The 11,028-nt window shown below is 38.9% G+C and overlaps 1 protein-coding gene across 2 annotated transcripts in view; it reads left to right on the top strand.

Moving 5' to 3' along the window:
• LOC105504516 (cytochrome P450 2C9-like) overlaps positions 1–11,028 on the top strand; it is a 47,409-nt gene that overhangs the window by 20,837 nt on the left and 15,544 nt on the right. For both annotated transcript variants that reach the window (XM_011931975.1, XM_011931974.1), the window contains one exon: positions 9,085–9,226. In XM_011931975.1, the coding sequence (XP_011787365.1) occupies positions 9,085–9,226 (142 nt within the window). The remainder of the gene's footprint in view (positions 1–9,084; positions 9,227–11,028) is intronic.

The raw sequence follows: 11,028 nt of genomic DNA, 5'->3' as shown, positions 1-11,028 counted from the left end.
TGTCCAGCACTCACTAGTGAGATGACCCCAGTACCTCAGTTCAAAATGCAGAAATCATCGGTCTTCTGTGTCCTTTGCGCTGGGAGTTGGAGACTGGAGCTGTTCCTATTCGGCCATCTTGCTCCGCCCCCCCCGCAATCCATATTTTGAATTGTTTATCTGTCATTTCTGAGTTGCCAGTTTGTTTAGGATTCATTGCTGGGGAGTTCATGTGATCCTTTGTTGGTTTTACAACATTCAGACATTTCATGGTGGCAGAATTCTTAATGCTGGTTTCTTCTTCTTTGGAGAGACTACCTCTTCTGATTTTTGAAATTATTTTTGTGCAGATAGAATTGTTTTTCTCTCCGTATGTTTTTTTCTTTCCTTTTCCTCTCCCCCTTCCTATGTGGTGTGACTATAAAGTATGTTGTGTGGGGCCTTTGACTTTGATTCTATAGCTGTGTTCACCTCTGTGGGCAGTTTTATGTTGGCCTGTGAAGTTTGACATACATGTGAGTAGATGGCACTTATGAGTAAAAGCCAGCTGTGGCTGGCACAACTTGATATAGCACAGCTTGATCCTTGTTTTCTGGGGGAGCTTCTCTGTTTCCTCAGACAATCTGTTCATCTGTGGAATTCAGAGCAGCCTGGGCTTCCTGCTCAGTCCTGGGGGGATCAAGATGGGTGTCGCTGGACTGGGCAGTCCTATCTACAAGTCCCCTAATGGCAGGCACTGGCACCAGCACTGAGAGACAACTGATTTTTGCATTGATCTTGTACTCCGAAATTATGCTGAAATCATTTATTAGCTCTACTTGTTTTCTATCTGTATTCTATGAGATTTTTCTGTATATAGAATCATGTTATCTTCAAATACACATGACTTGAATTTTTCCTTTCCTATTTGAATGTGTTTTATTTCATTTCTTGCCTAATTGCTCTGCCCAGAACTTCCAATACTATGTTTAATAGTAGTAAAAATGGACATTCTTGTTTTTTTTTCTTTTCTTTCTGATTTTACATTATAAGCTTTTAGTCTTTCACAATTCAGTATGCTTTAGCATTGGAGTTTTCATAAATATGCCTTATTTGGTAAGGGAGTTTTATTTCAGTTAGAGTTTTCTAAGTGTTTTTGTTATGATGGGTATTAAAAGTTGTCAATTTCTTTTTCTGCGTCTAATGAGATGAACATGTTTTTCTCTGTTATTCTAATATGGTGTAGTACACTGATCGACTTTCTTGTTAAACCACTTTCGCATTTCTGGGATAAATCTCACTTGTTTATTGTGTATATATATATTTTTTAATTTTGTAAAAAAATTGTGGCAAAATACACATAACATAAAAGTTTCTGTATTAATCATTTTAGGTGTATAGTGTATTGGTATTAATTACATTCAGATTTTTGTGCAAACGTCACTGCCATACATCTCTAGAATCCTTTTCATCTTGCAAAATGGAAGCTTTATACCCATTTACTAATATCTCTTGACCGGGCATTGTAGATCATGCCGGTAATTCCAGCCCTTTTGGAGGTTGAGGTGGGAAGACTGCATGAGCTCAGGAGTTCAAGACCAGTCTGGGTAACATGGCAAAACCCTGTCTCTACCAACAAAGTAATCAACAAACAAAACCAAAGTAACATGATCTTCTCAACTATGCAAACTAATTCATATTAATAATTCCATGAAGTGTGTCCATAGTAACACAAGAACAGAAGATGGGCCTTGTAAAGGTGGCCCACCACATTCTTTGAGGTCTTTGTCAGTCTTATCTGCCAGAGACCGTGTAGACTAGCTGCAGTTAAAATTCCCATTCCCTTATCTCTTGCCCTGAAATTTATCTGAAGTCAAAGGGAATGGGTTGCCCTAAGAGAAGTCCAGAGACGTAGATGATGCAGGAAGAAATGTTGTAGAATCCCACCCCCACCTCAAATGATAATTCTATGTTTCTCGCTTCCACCATCCCATGGCAACCAACATTCTACTTTGTGTCTCTATAAAATCGAGTATGCTGTGTACCTCATAAAAGTGGAATCATTATATCTTTGCCCTTTTGTGACTGGTTTATTTCACTTAACCTTATGTTATGGTCTCAGGGTTTATTCATGTTTTCTCATGTGTCAGATTTTTCTTCCTTTCTAAGAGTGAATAATATTCCGTTGTATGTATAAACCAAATTTGCTTGCCCATTTATCTGTTGATGAGCACCTGGATTACTTTCACCTTTTGACTTTGTGAGTAATACTATTATGAATATGGGTAAACAAATATCTCTTTGATGTGCTGATTTTAATTCTTTTGGATATATATCCAGAAGTGGCATTTCTGGGATATGTGGTAATTCTGTTTTTAATTCTTGAACTGCCTTAATATTTTCCTTAACAGCTTCACCATTTTACATTTCTATTAGTAGGACCTGAGGGTTCCAATTTCTCCATATTCTCACCAACACTTGTTATTTTCTTTTGCTTTCTTAGCCTTTATTTATTTGATTTAATTATTACTTATTTAGTTATAATTTATAAATATTATAAATTATAATAATGAAATGTATAATACAGTATTACATATTATAAATATGTTATAAATTTATAATTTATAATTTAATAGGCACAATAATTGTACATATTTATGGGGTGTACTGTAATATTTCAGTACATGTATACAATGTGTTATGATCGAGCAGGATGATTAATATATCTATAACCTCAAACATTTTTCATTTCCTTGTGCTGGAAACATTAAAAATCTGCTCTTCTAGCTATTTTGAAATATACAATCGATGTTGTTAACTATAGTCACTCTATACAGGTATAGAACACTATAACTTATTCCTTTTATATAGCTGAACTTTTGTATCTGTTAACCAACTTCTGGCTATCTCCCTTACTTCTCTACCTGTACTAACTATTCTGCTATTTCTTCCTTTTTTTTTTTAATTGCACTTTAAGTTCTGGGATACATGTGCAGAACATGCAGGTTTGTTACATAGGTATACATGTGCCGTGGTGGTTTGCTACACCCAACAATCCATCATCTATATTAGGTATTTCTCCTAATGCTATCCCTCCCCTAGTCCCCCAACCTCTCCACAGACCCTGGTGTGTGATTTTCCCCTCCCTGTGTCTTTGTGTTCTCATTGTTCAACTCTCACTTATAGGTGAGAATATGTGGTGTTTGGTTTTCTGTTCCTGGTTTAATCTTGGAAGGGTGTATATGGGAAGGAATTTATCCATTTATTCTAGATTTCACAATTTATTTGCATAGAGGTGTTTTCAGTATTCTCTGATGGTAGTTTGTATTCCTGTGGGGTCAGTGGTAATAACCCCTTTATCATTTTTTATTGTGTCTATTTGATTCTTCTCTCTTTTCTTTTTTATTAGTCTGGCTAGTAACCTATCTATTTTGTTAATCTTAACACAAAACCAGCTCCTGGATTCATTAATTTTTTGAAGAGTTTTTCACATCTCTATCTTCTTCAAAACTGCTCTGATCTTAGTTATTTCTTGTCTTCTGTGAGCTTTTGAATTTGTTTGCTGTTGCTTCTCTAGTTTTTTTAATTGTGATGTTAGGGTGTCGATTTTAGATCTTTCCTGCTTTCTCCTGTGGGCATTTAGTGCTCTAAATTTTCCTCTAAACATGGTTTTAGCTGTGTCCCAGGGATTCTGGTACATTGTGTGTTTGTTCTCATTGGTTTCAAAGAACATCTTTGTTTCTGCCTTCATTTTGTTATTTACCCAGTAGTCATTCAAGAGCAGATTGTTCAGTTTCCACATAGTTGTGCAGTTTTGAGTGAGTTTCTTAATCCTGAGTTCTAATTTGATTGTACTGTGGTCCGAGACACTGTTTGTTATGATTTCTGTTCTTTTACATTTGCTGATGCATGTTTTACTTTCAATTATGTGGCTCATTTTAGAATAAGTGCAGTGTGATGCTGAGAAGAATGTATATTCCGTTGATTTGGGGTGGAGAGTTGTGTAGATGTCTATTAGGTCCTCTTGGTCCAGAGCTGAGTTCAAGTCCTGAATATCCTTGTTAATTTTCTGTCTCATTGATCTGTCTAATTTTGACAATGGGGTGTTAAATTCTCACACTATTATTGTGTGGGGGTCTCAGTATCTTTGTAGAATAGTTAGCTCTTCTTGTTGCATTGATCCCTGTACCATTATGTAATGCCCTTCTTTGGTTCTTTAATCTTTGTTGGTTTAAAGTCTGTTTTATGAGAGACTAGGATTGCAAGCCCTGCTTTTTGTTTGTTTGTTTGTTTTTTCTTTCTAATTGCTTGGTAAATCTTCTTCCATCCCTTTTATTTGAGCCTTGGTGTGTCTTTGCACGTGGGATGTGTCTCCTGAATGCAGAACACTGATGGGTCTTGACTCTTTATCCAATTTGCCAGTCTGTGTCTTTTAACTGAGGCATTTAGTCCATTTACATTTAAGGTTAATGTTGTTATGTGTGAATTTAATCCTGTCACTATTACGCCAGCTGGTTATTTTGCCCATTAGTTCATGCAGTTTCTTTATAGTGTTGATGGCCTTTACAATTTGGTATGTTTTTGCAGTAGCTGGTTCTGGTTTTTCCTTTCCATATTTAGTGTTTCCTTCAGGAGCTCTTGTAAGGTAGGCCTGGTGGTGACAAAATCTCTCAGCATTTGCTTGTCTGTAAAGGATTTTATTTTATTTCTTCACTTTGAAGCTTAGTTTGGCTGGATATAAAATTCTGGGTTGAAAATTCTTTTCTTTAAGAAGGTTGAATATTGACCCCCACTCTCTTCTGGCTTGTAGGGTTTCTGCAGAGAGATCCACTGTTAGTCTAGTGAGATTCCCTCGGCGGGTAACCCGACCTTTCTCTCTGGCTGCCCTTAGCATTTTTTCCTTCATTTCAACCTTGGTGAATCTGACAGTTATGTGTCTTGGGGTTACTCCTCTCAAGAAGTATCTTTGTGGTATTCTTTGTTTTTTCTGAATTTGAATGTTGGACTGTCTTGCTAGGTTGGGGAAGTTCTCCTGGATAATATCCTGAAGAGTATATCCCAACTTGGTTCCCCTTTCCTCATCAATTTCAGGTACCCCAATCAAACGTAGGTTTGGTTTTTTCACATAGTCTCATATTTCTTGGAGGCTTTGTGTATTCCTTTTCATTTTTTTTCTCCAATCTTGTGTTCAGGCTTTATTTCATTAAGTTGATCTTTAATCTCTGATATCCTTTCTTCCACTTGATCAATTCAGCTATTCATACTTATGTATGTTTCATGAAGTTCTTGTGCTTTGTTTTTCAGCTCCATCAGGTCATTTATGTTCTTCTGTAACCTGGTTATTCAAGCTAGCCATTTGTCTAACCTTTTTTCAAGGTTGTTAGCTCCCTTGCATTGGGTTAGAATATACTCCTTTCTCTCAGAGAAGTTTGTTATTACCCACGTTCTGAACCCTACTTCTGTCAATTCATCAAACCCATTCTCTGTCCAGTTTTGTTCCCTGCTGGTGAGGAGTTGTGATTCTTTGGAGGAGAAGAGGTGTTCTGTTTTTTTGAATTTTCAGTCTTTTTGTGCTGGTTTTTCCTGATCTTCATTGATTTATCTACCTTTGGTCTTTGATGTTGGTAACTTTCAGATGGCATTTTTGTGTGGACATCCTTTTAGTTGGTGTTGATGCTATTGCTTTCTGTTTGTTAGTTTTCCTTCTAACAGTCAAGCCCCTCTGCTGCAGGTCTCCTGGGGTTTGCTTTAGGTTGACTCCAGACCCTGTTTGCCTGGCTATCACCAGTGGAAGTTGCAAAGCAACAAAGATTGCTGTCTCTTCCGTCTTCTGGAAGTTTGTCTCATTGGTGCACCCACCAGATACCAGCAAGAGCTCTCCTTTCTGAGGTATCTGTTAACCCCTGTTTGGAGGTATCTCCCATTAGGAGCCATGGGGTCAGGGGCCCACTTGAGGAGGCAGTGCTTCCTTTAGTAGAGCTCAGGCGCTATGCTGGTAGATCTGCTGCTCTCTTCAGAGTCAGCACACCAGAATGTTTAAGTCTGCTGAAGCTGTGCCCACAGTTGCCCCTTCCTCCAGTTGCTCTGCCCCAATGAGATGGTAGTTTTACTTATAAGTCCCTGATTGGGGCTGCTGCCTTTTATTCAGAGATGCCCTGCCCAGAGAGGAGGAATCTAGAGGGGCAGTCTGGCTACAGCTGCTTTGCTGAGGTGCAGTGGGCTCTGGCCAGTCCAACTTCCCAGCCATTTTGTTTACACTGTGAGGGAAAAATTAGCTACTCAAACCTCAGTAATGGCGGATGCCTCTTCCCCCACCAAGCTCGTGCATCCCAGGTAAACTTCAGACTGCTGTGCTGGCAGTGAGAATTTCAAGCCAGTGGATCCTAGCTTGCTGGGCTCCATGGGGATGGGATCTCCTGAGCAAGACCACTTGGCTCTTTGGCTTCAACTCCCTTTCCAGATGAGTAAAAAGTTCTGTCTCTCTGGTGTTCCAGGTGCCACTGGGGTATGAAAAAAATCTCCTGCAGCTAGCTCAGAGTCTGTCCAAATGGCTCCCCAGTTTTGTACTTGAAACCCAGTGCCCTTGTGGTGTAGTCAACTGAGGGAATCTCCTGGTCTGCAGTATGTGAAGACCACGGGAAAAGCCTAGTACCTGGGCCAGAGTGCACTATTCTTCATGGCACAATTCCTCGCTGCTTCTGTTGGCTTGTGGGGGGAGTTCCCTGACCATTTGGGGTTCCTGGGTGAGGGGATGCTCCACCCTGCTTTGACTTGCCCTCTGTGGGCTGCACCATCTAAACAGTCCCAATGAGATGAGCTGGGTAATTCAGTTGGAAATGCAGGAATAACCTGCCTTCTTTGTTGATCTTGCTGGGAGCTGCAGATTGAAACTCTTCCAATTCGGCCATCTTGCCAGCCACCCCCACTATTAAGTTTCTTCAAGGTAATTATTTTGAATTCCTTTTTTGGATATTTGTTGATTTTATTTTCATTGAGTTCTGTTATTTGAAAGTTATTATGTCTTTTTGGTGGTGTCATAGTTCTTGATTTTTCATGTTGTGTCCCTGCATTGATGTCTATGCATGTGGTGGGACAATGGTTGTTCCAGTTTCTGGAGTGGATTTCATAGAGAAAGACTTTCATCTGAAGTTGAGTGTTTGTGTGCAGGTGATGAAGAGTGGATAAGTGAGTTTTTGAATAGATGCTGTGTGATAGTGTCTGTGTAGTTTCTCTAGCTGTGGTCAACATCAGGAATAATTTTGGGTGCTTCAGTGGCCTAAGCTATGGAAGTTTGCAGCAGTATCAGGAGTAGTGTAGATTGTTAATGTCCTTGGTGTCAAAGTATTTGGGTATCCTCCTATTTTTATTTTCCTAAAATTGGAGTGACTTAGCATAAGGGATTCCTTTTGGTGTCAGCTCTGACATGGCATACACGCATCTGCATTTGGTGCTGGGTTACAAGTACAGGTCCGTGAAATTATCATAGAGGCATCATTCTAGACTCAGGGTCTTTTAATCATGTATTGTGACACCTGGGTCTTGGGGTGCAGATTCACTCTCAGGCAGAGTTGAATGTAGATTGCCTACAGAGTCAAGATCTATGACTCTGTAGCACACCCTAGCAGCTGAAGCCCACAGACTGAGTTGTAGCTGTGAGTCTGTTTCTGAGGGTGAGGTGCAGGACAATGCCCTGGCCTGCCTCTGACATAGAAGGGGTGCTCTTTAGATTTGCGCAGAGCAAGTAGAATATGGCTACTATCATTAATAAGATAGGATAGGCACACAACTGCTAAATAACCAAGTTCAAGTTAACAGATGGAAATGTTAATACTGGTTTTGTGAGTGCACTGTTCTTACTTAAGAATAATTTTTAACATGACAAGCTTAGAAAACTGTATGAAGCTGATGTTACCAAGGGAGAGGATTGTCTTCATCTAGTAAGTAGACATGTTGAGTGGATCTAGTCTATTTCAGTGGTGTTGATTACACAATATTCAATATGACTCATGTCGCTTGGAGACTCTAAAAGCATCATTAATTTATTGCTGGCCTAGGGACTGGTTGAAAAGTAATATGTTTTGTATATTGATGATCTCTTTCAACTAAGTATTCTTTATCCATTGCTTTCTTTCTCCTAACTTGCAATTTATGAGAACTCCAGCCTCTGAGCCTTGGCATATGCATTACCCTTAATCTCTCCTTTATCCCCTGTGACAATTAATTGCTTTATTCTCCATCTTCATCATTGTCCTTTCTCTTTACTTTGTAGATTTTTTATTTATTCCTGCACTACTGCATCCTAGAACAAGTTGTCTGTTGCCTCCCATCTAGATTATGATAGTGTGGGCCCATCTTGTCATTCCAAACCCATTCTCTTTCTCTATGATTTATCCTAGGTTTTGCTGTCATATTGCTTTTTTCATATTTGTTTTTACAAAATTTCAACTTTGTGATGAATCTGGAGGCAATATTGAGTCCATGTACCTTTCTGACAGAAGAAGATAATTGCAGACTCTTGATTCAGGCTCACAGTATCTAATGATATGGCCCTAATTTACTTTTTTTATTAATTTACATTGCAGTTGTCTACAGGTAATAATGGCTTTAACACATAATGTCTTTACTTATCTCAAATACAGGGAATCTCAGTGGGGCAATCTAGGGATAATACAGCAGCCCCAAAGCAGTAGAGAGTCAAGGGCCTTCCATTTTACCACTAAATTTAGTATACAGACCTTCATTTTCATGATTAAATCCCAAGATGGAGTCTACTTTACCTCCTACTTCACAAATTTGTGTTTTGGGTATGAAAGAGGAAATAGAAGAAGTGGACCTAGAGAACTTCTGCTTATATTTTTTGGCAAAAAACTATGCTGTGTGACTCAGCTAACTGCAAAGAGCCTGATGAATGGAATTTTTAAGGCAAGCATGGAACAAGGGGGTAGGAAATAAAACTTGGGCAAGTTGGTCTACAGCTTCTGCTACACCATGCAGTATTTTTTTCTAGTAGTATGCTTTTCAGTTTCTATGTTAGTAACTATATAACAATGTGAGTAATTTTGAATTCACTGTAATCAAATATGCTGGTAAATAATTTGTCAGATAATTGCATTAAATCATTCCTAGGAAAAGCACAACCAACAGTCTGAATTTGCTATTGAAAACTTGGAAAACACTGCAGTTGACTTGTTTGGAGCTGGGACAGAGACGACAAGCACAACCCTGAGATATGCTCTCCTTCTCCTGCTGAAGCACCCAGAGGTCGCAGGTATGATCACAGATAATGAGTAAATTGATTTTCAGAAAAGATGTTGGGAAGGTGTTGCTAGTGTCCTCCTTCATGATTCTCCTAGAGGAGCTTCATTATTTAAATTTCTGTGCTTCCAGCTGTAATATGTTCCAAACTAATGGTGATTAAAATGGGATATATTGGCCTGGTATGGTGGCTCATCCCAGTAGTTTGGGAGGCTGAGATGGGTGGATCACTTGAAGCCAGGAGTTCAAGACCATCCTGGCCAACATGGCCAAACCCCATCTCTAATAAAAATACAAAATTTAGCCAGGCATTGTGGCACACGGCTGTAATCCCAGCTGCTCAGGAGGCTGAGGCACCATAATCGCTTGAACTCAGGTGATGGAGGCTGTAGTGAGTCAAGATTTTGCCACTGCACTACAGCCTGGGCAGCAGAGTGAGATTCTGTCTCAGAAAGAAAAAAACAGAAGAAGAAAATAAAAAAGGTCATCTTTGCACTGTAGAGGAAGATAATTGAGAGAAATGAAGACAGCATGGCAGTAGCAAAAGCAATAGAGCTCTGGTCCAGCATGTCTGGATTTCGTAGACAACGATTTATGGCAGGAAGAGACAAGATAAATTAACCCGGATTGCATGTTGGTTTTATTATAAGAAGGTCATTTTAAATAGCAAGTATATTCTTAAAGATAACTTTTCTCATTCTCAAAATTTCAGGTTTGAATGCTGGAGTAGGGAAACTGGAAACTATCCTTATTGAAGGATAAATGGTAATCCTAGAAATGTAGCAAGTCTGCCTGAGAAAATTCCTAGTCCGATAAGTATTCTAAAAAGTTAGATTCATAAGAAAGGTAATTCTGTTTACTAGAAGAGTTACCTAAAGAATGTTCCATTAGGCAGAATATGTACCTGAGACAATTTCCATGTAATTGGTGTTCGACAAAATAAGATTTTTTTTAAGGGAGTCAATAATTTTATCTTTTATGAACAACTTTACTTTCGAAATTTACTTTTAAGGACTTTTGGTTATGCTGCAGATAAGAAATATTCTTTATTTCTCCTATGTCAGTATCCCCCATTGAAATGACAATAAGCCAATTACGAATAAGAATTAGGCCTTTTTTTTGGAACAGTTACTAGCCTATTGAGTTCTAAATGATTTTTTTTCAACTGTTATTATAAATTAAAGGGTACAAATACAGGTTTGTTACATAGGTAAGCTGTATAACGCTGAGGCTTGGGGTCCCAGCTATTCCATCACACTGACAGTAAACATATTACCCAGCAGATGGTTCTTCAGCCCACATCCCTTCCCTCCCTCCCCCATCTAGTGATCCTCAGTGTCTATTGTTCCCATCTTTAAGTTCTTGTGTATTCAATGCTTACCTCTCACTTATAAGTGAGAACATGTGGTATTTGGTTTTCTGTTCTTGTATTGGATTGCTTAGGATAATGGCCTCCCGCTTCATCTATCATCCTGCAAAAAACATAATTTTTGTTCTTTCTTATGATGGTATAACATTCCATTGTGTGTGTATTAGTCTGTTCTCATGCTGCTAATAAAGACATACCCGAGACAGGGTAAAGGAAAGAGATTTAATGGACTTTCAATTCCACACAGCTGGAAAGGAATCACAATAAGTCTCTGATAGAGACTTATTCACTATCATGAAAACAGCATGGGAAAGTCCGGCCTCTGTGATTAAATTACCTCCCAATGAGTCCCTCCCATGACATGTGGGAATTATGGGAGCTAGAATTCAAGATGAGATTTGGGTGGGGACCCAGCCTAACCATATCAGTGTCTATTTACCACATTT

This window comes from Colobus angolensis, unplaced genomic scaffold (genome assembly GCF_000951035.1).
Source record: "Colobus angolensis palliatus isolate OR3802 unplaced genomic scaffold, Cang.pa_1.0 Scaffold925, whole genome shotgun sequence".
Lineage (NCBI taxonomy): Eukaryota > Metazoa > Chordata > Mammalia > Primates > Cercopithecidae > Colobus > Colobus angolensis.
This window is presented reverse-complemented; position numbering and strand designations above follow the sequence as displayed.